Raw genomic sequence first — 18,491 nt, forward strand, 5'->3', positions numbered from 1 at the left:
CAGGTGCCATTTGATGCTAAATGTTGGCTGCCGTGGCAAGAAGGGGGCATTCTGATTGAGCGCTGCGGTACAAAGCGAGCACAGCCAGCAGCCATGGTGCTTTTTGGTAATTGTCAGACATGTAATTAGCTGAGTAGTGGGTGTGTGTCATGGCTTTGGATGAAACAGAAGTATGTTCTCTGGAAAGCGACAGGTGGCTCAAATTGGTACTCGATTTTCCCAGCATAACGCCCCCGTTCTTGTTTTTTTTTTAGGCATTTTGCCCTTGAGGTCCCTGTGGGTTGGAACATGGATTCCCTCGCTAAATAAAGCAACTTTGGCACTCTCCCCATTTCTCTTCCCCCACTACCCTGATTTTCCTGTGTTGCTGAGAAGTGGTTAAAACGCGGCGCTTCCCGTTTCTCCAGAATGATTGTAAATTGCATCAGTGCCGGTGCAGGAGGGAGGTAGTTGTTCCCCATTTTAAAAGGAAGAATGAAAGGAAGATCTAATTGCAGTAAGGTACAGTTTATGGTGCACTCGTCATCAGGGAACTGTTAGATATCAACTCCATGTTGAATCCCATAGTCGGAATAATAATCAATGAGTAACAGTCACTGATGCCGTGACTGACGTCTGTGGGTACAAAGCAGGCGCCATGTTGTTGTGAGCCCAGCAAATCCAAGCCCACTAATCTCATTAATAGTCCCCCTTTTTAGCTGGTTTGTGTAACAAGGAGCCTAAATCAGGAAGGATTTCATTAAACGATTGCAGAACAATCAGGCAACGGCTCATCTGACTGATCCAGACAGACAAAGAAGACAGTAAAACCTTAAGATTTATTTTTTTCTGATGTAAATTATGGGTTTTGTGGTAAATGACAAGATTAGTCTTTGTTAAATTGCCCATTTGGTCTTTTAGATCATTGTGGATTATGTGTGTAGTCACTAGTGAAGAACTCACTGTGCTTCACATGCACACACTGGGCCTCATTTATCAATATGAGCCTATATTTGGGTGTAAAAATCACCCAAAATTTGCTGTACACCAGAACACACAAGGTGAAATCTAATGTAAAAATAGCCATAGGCATGTCTGTAATAACGTAACTAATGCAACTAACTGTGCAGTCTGTCATCTAAAAATTACATAAATTGATAAAGAATGTTTAATAGTCACACAGAACCCATACCAAACATCACTTGAAATTTTGGCTGCTTAACATAATTTCAAACTCACTATAATGTAATTAATTCTCTGACATATCATGATCTCTTCTGCTGATCCACACTGACAGGAAAGCTTGTACGCAATCTGAGAGCAGCCGTGGACTTCTGCGTCCGTGGACCAGCCGTGGCATGCTAAATCACGAATTCTGTAAATTGTGGTGGTCCTATGATGTGGCATTGGTCCTTATTAAATGGCATAGCGCACTCTTTTTTGTTCTTTGATTAAGAATAGCCACTGCTCAGTGTGGACACATTTAATTGGAGAGGCTGCTTATGTGGCCTATAAGATGCTAATTTATAATTTCTCTCCACAAAGAAGCTTGCACAATGGCCAGGAATGTGTAATTAGCTATAGACTGATGATTAATTGGAAAAAGAAATGAAATATACATATAGTGTCGCTCCCGAGGAGGGAAGAGAGGAAACAATGAACTCTGAGGGGCTGAAAGAAAATGTAACAGTTTATTGCAGACAGATATTAAAGAGAAAAAGTAATCCATCATGCCATGTGCTGAAAACGGGGGACTTCTCATTCCATGAGGATGTCTAGGCACTCTGCCAGATACCAGTACCTGCAATCACACACCCTCCAAGTACTCCACCTTGGACCGGTTGAGAAGTCATTGGAGGTCCTCATGGCTATGCATGATCCTGACTGGCACATTAACTGTCACTTGGCACAGGCAATAAACAGCAGCACATACCAGCGTGGGGACACTCAGGATAAGGGAAAACCTTGGAGGACAGTGCTGTAGACTCCAGATCACACAGTGCAGACATGACACAGAGAGAGACATATTTCTCTTTCCTGCTCCTGATAAAAAACACTGAATCTTATTTGTTTTCCAAAAGTATGTTTTGCATTTGGGCATGAATTTAACATTCAGATTAAATTTTTGCCAAGGATAACAGCTCAGCAGAGTCAAACCAATTAACCCAGCAAAGGGGCGGGGGAGGCGCCCACGGATCCCAGTGGAACGGCGCGGGCCTGAATGAATGTAGACGTTGTGCCACTGAAAGGTTTATCTTGCTGAATCAGAGATATGGAAGCCCTATTTTCGAATTGGAGAAGATAAATCAGCTCTTTTGATCTGTGCCTGTTGATGGGGCCAAGAAAGCATCCCGCTGTAGACTGCGTGCTGACACAGATAAGGCAGGACCACCGTCAGGCCTGCAGCAAACATGCAGTCCTAGCGTTGTCCATTTGTCACAAACTGTGACAAAATATGCTCATCCTATTCTTTTACTTTGTGGCTCAAGCAGGCACCAGGCTGGAGAAAAAAATTAAGACTTAATGAAGATGTTTACACCAATGAGCAAGCAGCAAGGGTTGGCAATTAAGTGATATTCACATTAAATTACTTTATCCATCTGCTGACTGCTGACTGAGATATTATGTTACACTCGTGTGTAGCACCACAAGAACATTTGGAACGTAATACATTTCAAGTAAATTAATTAAAGCCAATTAATTAAAGATTTTGTTTGCACACACTAGAGTGTGGCGCATAACAATCTCATTTAAAATAAAGCAGTAACTCACATGAGGCAGTGTATTGCATTAATTTTTAAAAGCTGTTGTTATGCACGGAACACTTTTTTTCTGAATCACATTATTTAGACTGCAATGCAGCCAAATACACAAAAATTCACTTTCAGCAAGCATGAAACATCACTGACAACAGGGGAAATAAACACTGGCAGCATGAAGTGGGCAGTTGAGGTGACTACCAATGGGATCTCAGGGTACTGTGGACCAATAAAATCTGTTTACCTAGACAACCAGAAAGTGGATATTTTACAGAAAAAACATATAGACTAATGTGTAACAAGATAATGTACTTCTTTATTAAATTTTGCAATTATTATATTGTGTATGTGAGTAATTAAGTAAGTAGTATACGACTGTCAGCCATTACATTATCACTAAAATTTTAAATAGGTCTTTCTTTTCCCACCAAAACCGTCTTGACAATTAGAGCTGTGGGCTCCACAGGATCACTGTGGCATCAAGTGGTGGAACCAAGCTGTCAGTAGCAGATCCTTTAAGTCATGTAAATTGCAAGGTCATGCATCCATGGATCAGAACTTTTTCCTTCTGCACGTCCTGCAGATTTGCGATTGAACTGAGATCTGTGCAAATAAGAATGATAAAATGTAGAAATATGTCAAAAGGCACAGTATTTCAAATATGTAACATATGATTTATCCTAACATAAGCACACATTTATGTGCAAATAAGCAAATGGGTTTGTATTTAGGTACCTGGAGTTTAGGTACATGTTTTTTATGCTTTGTTCACTTTGTTCATGTGCTCCTTTGTCACTTTGTAGAAGATGCCAGACATAGGTTTGCTATTAAGGCCATGAATGCAGCGAATCTTTAATGACATTTCAGCATTATTTGTACTTCAGACAAAATTAAACTGGCAGCATCAAAGCCCCCCGCCTCGCTGTACTTTCTTGGGGACTCTTTGTTTGTCCTATTCTCTTTATCTCTACATTTCTGTTGTGCTCTGATCTGTTCTGTTTTAAGCACGCCTCTGTGGGAGCAGGATACCTTCTGTTGGGTTGCTGATTTCTTGCGTGCTGTTCGAATCATGTCCATGTTTTGGCAGCAGTATCATTTGTTATGCTGATCTTGCCATTTCATTGCATTGCCATGCAAGGTTTCATCACAACAAACTGATGTCATTTGTCTGAATTGATGTATTTTTGGTGGTTTATGAGCAGAGATCCATACCCTCTTTCAGCTACTTCAATTTGCAATCATTTCGCTGAGACACTATTTAACAGCCACACCTCAGTTAAATTTTGATTATTTTAATCATTTAATTTTGCCTTAATGGAATATTTGAATGCCATTTGATTTAAAAGCAGCGTAATTCCTCCCAGATCCAATGCAATCATGCCATATTCAGAATTGAACAACTGTACACTGATAAACAAAAATGTGATGAATTAAAATAAATATTTTAAAAGAAGCTACTCATGGTCTATTTGGATGCACCTCTTTTTTTTTTAATTACTTAATAGTTTACTCACAAAGCATCTTTGCGTAAAGTTTGTTCAGCCTCAGTCCAGTCTTCACCTGCATTCTCCCTTGTGGCATGTTTGAAAAAGGGCTGGTGCATTAGAAAAGGAACCAACCCGCCCTTGAAAGCTCATGTTATGTTTGCCCAGACATCCTTGGGGTTGATCCTGAGGCTGTGATGAGATATAATCGTTGTGACTAATTGGTTTCAGTGCTCTGTAGAAAGTAGCATCTGAATATATTAACATTACAGAATTACATATTTTTATAATATCACCAAAAATATTTAGATATAATTTAACATAAAAGAAGATAAAACAGGATGGTATAGGTGACTCATGCATTTATGGTTAGAGGCAGATTTTTTTTAGTCACCATAAATAATTTAATGAGCTTCCGAGGGAGGGATGGCCTCCTCCACCAAAAAATTGAGTCAGTCAGGTAGCACAGGCTCACCCGTCTCTCTGACAGAATCCGTAAAGCATGCTTCTGCTGCTCCACAGCCCAATAGTACTATGGTGGCGTTACACCACTCCATATGACACTTGCCACTGGACTTGTGTAGCGCTGCTCGGGTGTGGAAAACTCCTACCACACAGTTGTACTTTCAGTACGCACCATGGACCTTTTTCAGTCGTTGGCGCTCCTTTGACTTTGGTCTTCTGCTTCATGGTGGTGTTCCTGAATGCTCCCCCTTGCCCACTTGACCTTGGAATATCTTGCAGAAATGAAATCTCATGGTCTCTTTTATTACAATAGTGGCATCCTATCATAGTACCATGCTTGACAGATCCATAATGAACTATAATCCAAAATATAAATGAACAAATAAGAGCCCCAGTGGCTCATGTAAAATGTATAAAATCCTGCCTTTTACTCCACCTTGACTTACATGTGAAGTAAACAAGACAAAGTGAGATGAAATGTATTAAAAATAAACTTTCACACTAAGGTTAGGAGCTACTATTTCAGTGGGATAAATGTATACTGCACTCAAAGAAGCAGCATTAGTAATTTAAGACCTAACAGTCTAAATAAAAATGTCATTTATATAGGTCTGTGGTTTTGACTGTGTGAGTAAAAGAAATACTGATTTTCCTAAGTATTGTAATTTTCAATCACCCCCCCTCTGCTGTGGATGACGTGCAAACCAATTAAAATCCAAACATTGTAATGTGAACAAAGCAGCAGAATTACGAATGCAAATAGTGCTTTTCTAGCGACCTGCACGCTCGTGGAAAATAGATTCCTGTGTGTTCGTTGACATTGTTAATTACATGCAGAGCACGGCATTGGCTTGGTAGATGTAGAAACCAGACAGGCTGTTTAATAGGCAGCGCTCGGTTTGTAATTAATGCCCTTGTTAACATTTGAGGGGGAAAAGACAGCAGAGCGAAACGACAATATTACACAAAGTGTTTCATCCACATTCTATTTATGTTAAATGTATGGAGATAAATATATCTCTTTGGAGAGAGGATTTGGAGTCCTGGCCTTGGTTCACCATACATGGGGTCATGCAGGCTGTTTTAATTTTGTTTGCTTTTGTGTGATGGACTTTTTATTTTTTTTATGTGAAGCTTTTGGTTTGTAGAGTTGTTGCCAGATCTACATGAATTGACTTTGTGTTCAAGTTTCATTGTAACTTTTTATAGTGTTAAACAACTTTGTTTTTAACTGTGCATGGAAAAGGAGGTTGTCCCGGCCAACGTACCACCTCCAGCCCACCAGAGGGAGCAAGATCAGCCGGGCAGACAGTGATCCGGAAGTGAATTAAATTCCCGCTCTTTGTTGAAATAAATTTCCAGAGATGCTAGCCTTCTTTACAAACCCCTGATTGATTAAGCCTATTGTCTACGACCTTTGCCTGTCCTCGACCTTGAGTTTGCCTGCCCCTTTTTGCTACAACAATACATATATATACCACCTTCCTGCCACCCATAGCCAAGCAATGGTGTCCACCTGTTCCACCCAAGATGCCCTCCCATTAAACCCATGCTCCCAGACAGTACTCAAGCCAGCATACTCAAGCCAGTCCCTTCGCCTCCTTCCCTGCTACTACCCATGGAGCCAGAGCACTAAACCCTAGTCAATGATGTGCTCAGAGACATGTTAGACCAGTTTGTGTTTGTCTACCTACTCACCCAACCTCTCGACGCACATCTCTCATGTCCGAACGGTCCTCCAGCGCCTCCTGAAAAAACGCCTCTTCATCAAACTGGAAAAGAGTACTTTTCGTTCAGCCGAAATTTCCTTCCTGGCTTCCACATCATTCCCCAAGGAATCACCAAGGACCCCATCAAAACAACCGCCATCACCGATTGGCCCGTACTCACCACCATCCGTCACCTACAACAATTCATTAGGTTCGCCTATTTCTACTGTCGTTTCATCCATGATTTCAGCAAGGTGGCACAACCCATGACTTCCCTTCTCAAGGACAAACCAACCATAACTCCGATGGAACCCCCAGGCTCAGCAGGCTTTCCTCAAACCTAAACAGCTCTTCACTACGGCTCCCATCTTGCTCCACCCAGACCCCAACTCCCTTTCGTCATCGAAGTTACGGTCTAGTCTAGGCGTGGGAGCAGTACTGTCCCAACGCAACCCCCTAGACAATAAATTACACCCCTGTGCCTAAACCCTGCTGAGCAAAATTATGATGTCAGAAACAGGGAACTCCTAAAAATGGCATCACTGGCTGGAAGGGGTGGTCCACCCATTTTTAGTTCTAACTGACCACAAGAACCTGGCATATCTACAAGACGCACAACGCCTCAATCCACGGCAAGCACGATGGGCCTTATTCTTTACATGCTTTGAGTTAGACATTAGACCAGATTAGAGCTTCAGCTCATGTTCTGCCCTAGAGAGACAGAGAAACAAAGAGAGGGATGAGGATGGTGATGTCACGACTACGGACTTACGAGGGAAGGAAGCGCAGAGGTTTGACATGCTGGGAACGGGGTTTTATTAATACAAACAATAAAGAAATACAAATAAACAGCGGCGCGGTGGCCGAAAACGATTTAACTTAAATAACGAACTGAAACTAACCCGTAGGCGTGTGGCGATTGCCAGAACTCAAAACACTCATAACAAAACCAGGTCAAGTTCGTGCAGAGTCCACGAAAATGCCAGCGACCCCGAACGGGCGGAAACTTCCGGCATTTATGGGGCGTCAGGATTGCATTCCGGTGTGGAGCCCAGCTGCAGGCAATCCTGACAGAGCCCCCCCTCCAAGGGCTACGTCCTCGGAGCCCCAACAGTACCATCAGTGGAGGCGGCGGGGCGGACGGCGGCAACCACAGGGCTCCTGCCCTGCTGTATCCTCCCCTTGGAGGACCCGGTCCCTCGGGCTGGCTCCCCGGCGTGGTCAGGCGTGGCGGCCCCGGTCCCTCGGGCTGGCTCCCCGGCGTGGTCAGGCGTGGCGGCCCCGGTCCCTCGGGCTGGCTCCCCGGCGTGGTCAGGCGTGGCGGCCCCGGTCCCTCGGGCTGGCTCCCCGGCGTGGTCAGGCGTGGCGGCCCCGGTCCCTCGGGCTGGCTCCCCGGCGTGGTCAGGCGTGGCGGCCCCGGACCCTCGGCCTGGCTCCCCGGCGTGGTCCCCGCTTGGCGGCCCCGGACCCTCGGCCTGGCTCCCCGGCGTGGTCCCGCTTGGCGGCCCCGGACCCTCGGCCTGGCTCCCCGGCGTGGTCCCGCTTGGCGGCCCCGGACCCTCGGCCTGGCTCCCCGGCGTGGTCCCGCTTGGCGGCCCCGGACCCTCGGCCTGGCTCCCCGGCGTGGTCCCGCATGGCGGCCCCGGACCCTCGGCCTGGCTCCCCGGCGTGGTCCCGCATGGCGGCCCCGGACCCTCGGCCTGGCTCCCCGGCGTGGTCCCGCATGGCGGCCCCGGACTCCCGTACCTGCACACAATAATCAGGGCCGATCCATCTGGGTACGTGTGGGCCCTGTCTCCACATGTCCCCTCTGACACGTCTTGTGTCACCCCCTGCACCGCGCAGGGAGATTGTCCCAGAGCCTCCGGCGACTGTTCCAGGCACCCCAGGCTGGTGCCTTCTGGGACTATGCAGCCCCTCTCGCTGCACGGCCCTGGTGCCAAGGGGGGGGCATTGCCAGACCATCCGGCTAGCCCCTTCTGCGTCCGTTGGGACAAGCAGGCCCTCTTCCTGTCTGTCCCAGCTGGGTCCTCATGCCTACCCGGGGGCTCTATGGCGCTCCACCCCTCTGGAGGCAGACGCAGGCCCATGCCTGGCCCGCCCTCCTCACTGGCTACCGGAGGACCCAGCTCCATCGCTTCCCCACCTCCCCTCAGGAGGAGTCCCCAACCCGAACTGCACCCCCCCAAAAAATTCTTTGGGGGAGCACCCCCCCCGGCTGGACTTAGGGGTACCTTGGGGCTCGTCCACCTCACCTTGGACCGGTGCAGTCAGGTTGGGAACTCCCTCCCTGGGGTTCGGCTCTGCTGCTGGGTCACCATCTGGTGGACACAAAGAGGGGAAGTGGGGGCGACATACGGACACATATGCCACGCACACACACACAGACAGAGACAGACAGAAGAGAGGGTCGTCTGGTTCCCTCTCTGAGCTCTCCGGGACCTCCTCAGGGAGCACAGCCAGAATCTCGGGAGGCGCGACCTTCTCGTCGCCCGCCAGTGCTTGGTCTTCTTGCCCCGGATCCTGACTGGCGCTGGATGTGGTGGAGGGGCAGAGTTCGATCCCTGGCTCAGGCTCTGGCCGATCAAACTCCGCCCTCAGTCTCTGCTGGAAGTCCCGAAAACTCCTGTCGGTCTCTCCCTGCTGCCAGGCAGCGTCGCTGGAGATGGTGGTGGGCGTGTGGCGTGGGGGGTGGTGGACGTCTTCTCCAGCATGCGGGGGCGCTGGTGATGCGCTGCCGTTCAGCTGGGGAACGTCCGAGCAGAGGGAAGGCGGGTCGGCGACTGGAACTGGGAGGGCATCTTCCCTGTGAGGCAGTTCCGACAGTGCAGTTGCTGGTTGGCGACCTCCTGTCGCCCTGTTCCACCAGCTTACGCCCGCATCGCTGTCCTCCTCCTCACTGTTGTCGCACCTCTGGGACTGACGTGGGTTTCCACGGACCTCGCAACGGACGGGCACGATGGGCGGAGCCATCCCGGCACCGACTGCCCAATCGGCGTCATCCTCGTGTTGGTCCGTGTCGACCTCATACCCTCGGAAGTCACATGGATCTTCACGGATGTCGCGACAATCTCGGACGCGCACGCTGGGTGGAGCCATCCCGGCCCCGACTGCCCAACGAAAATCCACGTCATTGTCGCTTTCGTCATCCGTGTCCTCCCACCTGTGACTCCGAGGGTCGTCCACCCTGCGGACATCCTGGACCCAGGGTGCGATCAACTCCCAGGGACAGTACTCTGGCCATTCGGGCTGGAGGCTGCCCACCTCCTCGCTGGAGGAACGCCGCCGTTGTTGTCGCTTCTCACCCCCCTGGAAGTGACGTGGGTCCCCACGGACCTTGCGACGATCGCAGACTGGTGCGATGGGCGGAGCCCAACTCTCGTCTCCCGTGCTCTCGTCGTCGTCCGTGTCGTCCCAGTCCACGGGGAGCCTTGCCAGCAGAGCGCAGAGTTCTTGGCTCGACATGCCGAAGATCGTGGGGGTCGCATCTTCTGCGCTCGCTGCCCACGTCACTTCCTCGCTGCTGCCGACGCCAACGTCCTCGCTCCGCCCACTCACCCGCCGACGTTGTCGCTTCCGGGTTTCGCGGAGTTTCCCGGGGGTGACGTCATCACGCGGCGCCGCGTACCACGGCTTCTCGGGGAGAAAACGCTCCACCAGAACGGGCGGCGCGTCTCTCCCCTGCCGTCCGCGTTCACCGCGCCGCGCTGCGTCCTTCGCGGCGTTTCTTCTCCTCTGCTTTTTACCTCTGCGCTTTTGGGGGGGTCGCTGGCATTCTGTCACGACTACGGACTTACGAGGGAAGGAAGCGCAGAGGTTTGACATGCTGGGAACGGGGTTTTATTAATACAAACAATAAAGAAATACAAATAAACAGCGGCGCGGTGGCCGAAAACGATTTAACTTAAATAACGAACTGAAACTAACCCGTAGGCGTGTGGCGATTGCCAGAACTCAAAACACTCATAACAAAACCAGGTCAAGTTCGTGCAGAGTCCACGAAAATGCCAGCGACCCCGAACGGGCGGAAACTTCCGGCATTTATGGGGCGTCAGGATTGCATTCCGGTGTGGAGCCCAGCTGCAGGCAATCCTGACAGGTGAGAACATTTTCTAGAGCACTGTCTATAAAGAACCACTACCACCAAACATAGAATCTTACTGAATGTAATTACTATGGATGGTCTAAAAACTACATATACAAGCAATTATCAATTTGTTTCGACACTGTGTTTTGGAAAAAGATTTATGGTAAAAATTGATGAATAAGCCAACACTATCTGCACACTCAGTGTCTCTTTCATTTCATATAGTCTAGAACAATATTGTCTGAAGACCACAGGGAAGCAGAATATAGGCCTTGGAGAGAAGGTAACGTTGATCACCGGACAATTGTTCAGAGGCCATCTGGTATCTTATATGTCACTGAGTATAGAAAAACCTGCACTGCTGATTTAGGGTTCCCCTATTTAATGAAATCACTTCTTTTGTGATTTCACATCTTGATGCCGCACAGCCAGAAACTGGCTATATGCTCATTAGCCGTAGATGGCTTGATTAAAGTGTATTTTTATATCTGTGAACTCATCAGCTAATTATAATGTCCTTACTGAGGTGATCAAGAGGTGTTAGAAAAAACACTTACTGCCACACTGGAGTTTGGACATTTTGCATGTTACTCTACAGAATAGAGGCATTCTTTTACATCATAAAAATATTCCATCCATGCAGGTTCCCTAATCTGCATACCTTTGTTCTGTGGGGTGGGACAAACTCATATCAACATGAGGAAAACATGGAGAAATGCAGACCCATGCTGACAGTACTCAGTCTGGGACCAAAAACCAGCAGGATTTAGAAAATATTGAGGTCATAACTGAGTCATTGCCCCAAAAAAAAGTGAGCATTATTTTTTTCAGGCTAATCCAGCTCAAAAGTTTGTAACAGCTAACATAATTATCTGGTGTTGGGACAAATATTTGGGACAAAATGAACGATTTTGCCAAGCCATGTATTTGGCTGTGATTAACTATTCCTACACTCTGCAACTTTATCTGCAATTTGCCACCGCTTTAACATAAACTTAATGATTCTGCATATAAAAGATTATTTTAATGCTGCTAAGTCGGAGTAGAAGATGAGAATGTGGATCCGTGTCTTCGAATCTATGGTTAATAATATGAACAAGCTGTAATCACCCTCTTACAAGATCATTAATCAAACACCTTCTACCCCAACAAAATTGCATTTTATGAAAAAAACCAAAAAGTAATATTTGTGTGGATAAAATGTGTGGAATTACCGAAGCCCTGACCTTCTCCACCTTTCACAATAAAAAGTACAAAAAAGTATATATGACACATTTAAGCTATTTTATGTAGCGTGGAGATATATTCTGTGTATACTATTCCAGTGCCTTTATTAAAAATGATGTTTGGTAAAATCCACATTGTGTGTGCACTAGCAGAACACCAGTCAATTTGCAGCATGGCATGCTTAAAAGAAACCGCAAAGGCTTTCAGGCCGGCAGTCTGTAGTGGAATACACAAAACCAGGAAGATTTGGCTGTGGGGGCTGCTGCTGCGTGTGTGGCCCCCATTGGACGGCGGGAGAGAGCAGACGGGCTGCTAATGATTATTCTCCCGATATGGCGTGCAGCTCAGCAGCAAACTTTCCTCTTATCTCTGGAACAAGATCAGGCGCAGACAACTGTGCTGTCAGCACACGCCCTGCCGCTCTGTGTTCATGTCAGAATAATGGATTTGCGCTTCGTTAAGAAAGCGCCTCGCACTCGAGCCGCCAAGGGCACCTTGACACAGCTCCTCCACTGCTCCCACATGATGGGCTCCTTCATGCTATATGGCCTACTGTATGAATGCATTTGATATTAAATGATGTGTTGAATATGACATGATAATCTGTCCACGCCGATTCAGCACTGTGCTCTGGCAGCGACGTCTCTTTTTAGTTCATAATGGTGTTGTCTCACTGTAAAAATATGTGGCGTAGCGACTGGTGACACCTGAATATAGAAATGGAGAAATGCTCCCTTGGTTGCTTTAAACCACTACATAGTGACTGTGAGAAATTGCTTAATGCTGTAATGAAACATTTCTGTTTTGATGCAGTTTTGTCTTCCAGCACAGGAAAGGATGTCTTCAAATTTGTCTAAATTCTAGCATATAATGTTTGCAAGAATATTTCCCCTTTTCAAGAGTAGTTTTTGAGAAAACATATAAATCTTGTTTTTAATAATGGTGTTAAGATAGGATGTTTCTGTTAACATCATTGCATTGATTATTATATATATTTTTTAACTTCCCAGTCTATCAGTAACACAATTGCAAATATGTACAGTACAGGCCAAATGTCCGGACACACCTTCTCATTCAATGTGTTTTCTTTATTTTCATGACCATTTACATTGGTAGATTCTCACTGGAGGCATCAAAACTATGAATGAACACATGTGGAGTTATGTACTTAATAAAAAAAAGGTGAAATAACTGAAAACATGTTTTATATTCTAGTTTCTTCAAAATAGCCACCCTTTGATTACTGCTTTGAACACTCTTGGCATTCTCTCGATGAGCTTCAAGAGGTTGTCACCTGAAATGCTTTTCCAACAGTCTTGAAGGAGTTCCCAGAGGTGTTTAGCACTTGTTGGCCCCTTTGCCTTCACTCTGCGGTCCAGCTCACCCCAAACCATCTCGATCTGGTTCAGGTCCGGTGACTGTGGAGGTCAGGTCTCCACTTTTTGTTAAGTACATAACTCCACATTCATAGTTTTGATGCCTTGAGTGAGAATCTACCATTGTAAATGGTCATGAAAATAAAGAAAACACATTGAATGAGAAGGTGTGTCCAAACCTTTGGCCTGTACTGTATGTGCATCTGTGCTGTCATCATTCTTTTATTTTTTTTATGTCATTCATTTTTTTATATTTTTGAGTTGTCATATTGTTAAATTACATAAATGTAAGTCAAAATAAATTTTGTTTCATACGATCACAGTTTTACTTGATTACATTACCCTTCAGAAACACTCTGTTTGATTTGTTTTAAGTATTTTTAATGTTTTCTTCTGATGACTTTAAAATTGGCTTATATTTCAGGCCTGTAGTGCCATGTCCTCTCTGACATGGACTATCTAATCACGCTGGTCTGACAGGTCACCCGTGTCAGGGTGGCCAGAGGAAAAATTCCCCCCATCCAACAGAGCAGAGCAAAAAATGTGCCCAAGTAACATCAGAGGCCTTCTGGGCATGACCTCCACCACAGTGAGCGTATGGCCTCCACAGCCACATAAAGTGGCACCGGTGGAAAATGACACTGCAAAACAACCCCCCTGCAGGAGGTCACGATGAACTGCGGCGCGACCCCTACGGTTGGAATCGAGGGGCAGCATCTGCCGTGCCTTTGTGCAAGTCGATCATAGGGCATTTGACTGGGGGGATTTCTTGACAGGATGAAGGATGTTGCCGCTTCTGTATGCGTGGCCGTTGTCGGGGCTTCTCCCTCACGCATGTAAGGATGCCCCTCGCGTTCAGTGACAGGTGAGGACACGCGGTATTAAACTGGGCAGATGTAATTACCGCAGCCTCTGATTGCATCTCCATGGGCATTTAATGGCTGTATTGCGACGTGATTTTAAGCATGATGGCATCTACAAGGGGTGTAGATGCAATTTTTACTTCGCCTCGCAGGTGAAATGGTGAGGATGCTGACACTAATCTATTTTGGCACATAATAGTCCGAGTGTCCTTGGCTAATTAATATCTCCCAAAAAAAGTGGCTGCACCGATAACTTGACACTTGATCAGCACAGGCTGCCAACCAGTGACTCTGGTGCATCACGTTGTTTCATTTGCTAGCATTTCACCGCGGCACGGTTGTAAAACAGGTTTAATTCAGTGACAGTTTCCATGTCCTCTTGCTGATGCAGTATGAGGTCTTTCAGATGTCTCACAACAGCAAGTCTCTGTTTTACCTAATTAAGCAATAATGGCACTGGAACCTGCACAGCAATGTGTTTTTGACCCATCTAATTATGAAATTGCTTAATTAGGGAAAAACGATTTTCAGTGCATGTCAGCATTCATTTAATTAATTGTTTCTTTAAGACAAAACATTTAACAAAAAATATCCCCTTTCCTTTTTTGTTTCGTTGGCATTTTTGGGCCAAATTAGGGGAACTTTGTATTAAGATGTGAAGCGTATTTTTAAAAGTGGGTCGCTTTTTATGAAAGATCCATTTTAGCTGTTTTTTTATTTTTCAATCTGAATACAGCAGAATGTTGAGCTGTGGTGTAATAGATGTGTGCTCCTTTCTGCTTGCGCTCAGCTCTAATGAGAATGTTATATATAAAATACACAAATACACATAAAACAGAAAATGTTCCTGTGGGGACTTTTTTGGACATATCATTTATACATATCTGAGTTAAGTCATTTTAATTGCCTACTGTGGAGACTAGCACTGTATGTGGCTACCTTGTGTGCACTCGTCCATATGGTAGGCCCAACGTGTGGTCTTTATAATCCATTAGATGAGAACATCCGTTCATAATCCATTCGAGTCGTTAGGCCTCAGCCAACTGCTGACATGGAAAGTGTCCATTACGTTGATTACATGATTGAATGCAGCGCTGCCCATCACGCCTGATAACTGTAATTATGCACATGTTTAACATAAGGCTTTTTACACTCTGCTCCATATTTACCCAGAGCTGAATAAGGTGTATGGAGCATGTTCGCTCCTGTCATGTTTACTAGTGAACTTGAGACAATGCCACGGCATCAGAGAATATTTATTCCTGGAAACATACAGAATGCTCACAGAAATGTGATGTTACTTTTACTTGAAATAAAGCTGTTCCAATTAGAAACAGAACCTTTACTTAAACATCGAAATATGTACATAGATGTGTAATATGGCTGGGTATTGTGAGACATTATCGCTAATATTTGAACACTCATCAGATTGCATGAATTAAGAGCGATGATATGCAGGTTTGTATTGGAATCGGGTGTGGTCCAGTAGAGCATATTTGCAGTGTCTGTTGATCTTTTATTAGTGTGGAGATAGGCATTGGAAGCTCCACAACATCTGTCTGTGTGGCGTATTGGCTTTAGATAGTGGGTTAGAAGGAAGGCTGGAGGAGAGCTGCCAATCATCCCATCCCAATTTTTTTTTTTTAAAGTCTTATTTCACACTACAAAATTATGGTGCTCTCTTAACCTGCTGAGCATTAGTGTCCTGTTGAGATTAATGTTCTAATCTGTTTAACCAAGAGCTAGTTTAATTCTCTGCTGTGAAGATGTCACTGTCATATTGCACAGCAAATTGCAGTGGGGAGTGTGAATAATTTCACTCTCAGATCGCTACCTTTCTTTTTTCAAAATTGAATTCATTCTCATTTTTTCCCATATTTGTATTTCTGCTCCCTCAAGAGGGGGCACAGAACCATGGACGCTCAGCAGCAGCATATGAGCGAGAAGCTTTAACAGCCGTGGGGGTGAGAGGTAGTATATGACTTTTCACCCAGATTCTGGGAGCTTAATTGGGGATCTTCACCTGGATCCATCAGGATATAACCGCAGCTGGAGGCTCCAGTGAGCATTAGGGCCATTCGCCCCGGAGGTCAAGAGGAGCTTCCTCCCAGCCCCTCCCCCCCTCACAACGTCTTCCCTCTTCTTCCTCTCCTGCCGCTCCTGCTGTTGTGCCCAGTCGTGGCTGTTAGGGCTGATGGTGTGATATCCTGTGACAGATATGGGGGAGAGCAGCTGTGTTTTATGGAGGGCAAGGGTGGAGGCACTTCACGAGCTCACCTCAGCCCCCCTTGGAGGCGGAGCTGTGATGACCTTTCTGAGGACAGACCCGGACTGGCCGACTCGTGTCCTCCAGCAGACCAAGTTCTGCTGCTCCGCCACCATTCGTCCAGCTTTGTGCTGATAGCAATAAAGTGATAATTATACAAGTAGATAAATTGAGTCAGTATAACTGTAATTAATTTGAAATTGTGAGGTTTATTTGTTGAGAAGCAATCAAGCTCTTAATTAGGAGCCGGCAGAAGTACTCAAAGAGAAGACCCAGTCAAATTAATGACACTAATGGCTCTTGGCAATGCGTTATTCATTTATTTATTGCATTTATTTACCCATTTACATTTTAGTACATTGTAGAAAAATATGGCAAAATTACTTGAGTAAACTGGACATTTGTGCCATTTGGGGTACGGAGATACTTCCCTTGCACATCTTTCCTGGAATAGTCCATCACTCCTTAAGCATTAGCAGGTCTAATTAACACAAGTGCAATTATACCCCTGCTCTAGGCCCAGCCCCCAGCATCCCATCTTTTCTGTCCCCTGTCGTCCTCTCCCACGTTCCTCCATCTCCCTCTGTCTGCCCATCTCACTTGGGCAGTGCTACAATCCACCATTTTCATCTGCCATGCTCCACGCTTCAAGGAAAAAAACCAGCCATAGAGACAGATATTTTCAAAGCACTAGGCAAGAAGTAGAGAATGCTGGGAGTGTTCACAAATGTCAAAATCACTAGTTCCACAATCATATTCAAAGCTCTGATAATCTACCCGCATATTTGGTTTGTTAGTGGTTGTGGTCCTGCAATGATTGGTGATATCGTAAACACGATATCACAATGAAAACTGAGAAGACGATCCAGAATGGTGCATGTGAGCTGTAATACTCCCATTTTAAACTTTTTTAATAAAGGTGAGGAGTTAGTTACTCATCTCCAAGGTTCCTTTTAGCAAAAGTGAAAGTGATTGTGATACACAGCAGCACAGCACACGGTGCACACAATGAAATGTGTCCTCTGCTTTTAACCATCACCCTTGGTGAGCAGTGGGCAGCCATGACAGGCGCCCAGGGAGCAGTGTGTCGGACGGTGCTTTGCTCAGTGGCACGTCAGTGGCAACGTGGCGCATCGGGATTCGAACCGGCAACCTTCTGATTACGGGGGGCACTTCCTTAACCTCCAGGCCATCACTCTCCCCCCCTTCTTGTACCTATTAATTTCTGTAAAACCAGATGTATTTGATCTTACATTGAACACTCCCCATGTGCTACATCTATTATAATGGCGCAAAAATTGGTCCAAGGGTTCTCCGCACTCACTCTGCGTCCACACAGTGAGTCAAGATGGTAGACAGCAATCAGACCTTTCATTGTGCGAATGGTCAAAAGAAAGTCTGACCAATTCCTCTGATATTTTTCTCTTTTTTTATGCGAATGGCAGTTAACAGCCAGGACCCATTCGTCAAGTGAGCGAATAGAAAAAGTTCCAGTAACGAAGCCAATCTTTTGAAATGACTCTATAAAGCCCTCTTTCAAACAGAGAAAATGGGCCATGCTTAATGGACAGGAACAAGAACGAGTTTATTACAGCATATTCCTTTTTTTACCTGGAGGACAGAAAGTAGCCCTCAAATAGTCTATACAGAGACGTCCTAGATCCCGTTTCATCTGTTTTACCATTTGTTTAAATGGCAGCGCATGCACATTAAGTAGTTTTTTTAGATTGAAACTTTGCAGAAAAGTGCTGCCTCTGTCTGTTGCTGCTACGTTGTAATGCGACTCTTGTTCTCTGACTCAGCGTTCTGCGAGGAGGGCTGCCGCAGCGGAGGAACCTGCGTCGCACCCAACACCTGCGTCTGTCCGTCTGGCTTCACGGGACGCCTGTGTGAAACAGGTAGGCCTTTCTCTCAGACACATTCACACACAGGCATGTGTGAATAAGCTAGTCATGTACTGCAGCCCCTGTCTCGATCTAACATCTGTTTCTTACTTATCACCTTCTCTTCTAACAGTCGAAACACAAAGCCTGCCTGTTAGCTGGTGTCAAGTGGGTTCATTAACTTATCATATTGTTAGAGCTCCGCCCGAGTGGTGCCTTTGCAGAAAAGCCCAGGAGTTTGAGCACGATGAGCTTGGGGATAATGAAAGTCAGCTCATCTCCATCCTTACAAAGCCTCTGCTGCTCTAACAAAGGCGGCCATTTCTCTGCTCTCTTTGTCCACCAGCTTCTTTAATCGTTGTGGCCTGATGGCCACAGTGCAGTGACTATTAG

General features: G+C 45.9%; 1 protein-coding gene across 1 annotated transcript in view; it reads left to right on the plus strand.

Annotated features, from left to right (window-relative positions):
- LOC114766138 (protein kinase C-binding protein NELL1-like) overlaps positions 1-18,491 on the plus strand; it is a 139,017-nt gene that overhangs the window by 101,382 nt on the left and 19,144 nt on the right. The window contains exon 15 of the mRNA XM_028956769.1: positions 18,018-18,113. Within this exon, the coding sequence (XP_028812602.1) occupies positions 18,018-18,113 (96 nt within the window). The remainder of the gene's footprint in view (positions 1-18,017; positions 18,114-18,491) is intronic.

Source organism: Denticeps clupeoides, chromosome 16 (assembly GCF_900700375.1).
Source record: "Denticeps clupeoides chromosome 16, fDenClu1.1, whole genome shotgun sequence".
Classification (NCBI taxonomy): domain Eukaryota; kingdom Metazoa; phylum Chordata; class Actinopteri; order Clupeiformes; family Denticipitidae; genus Denticeps; species Denticeps clupeoides.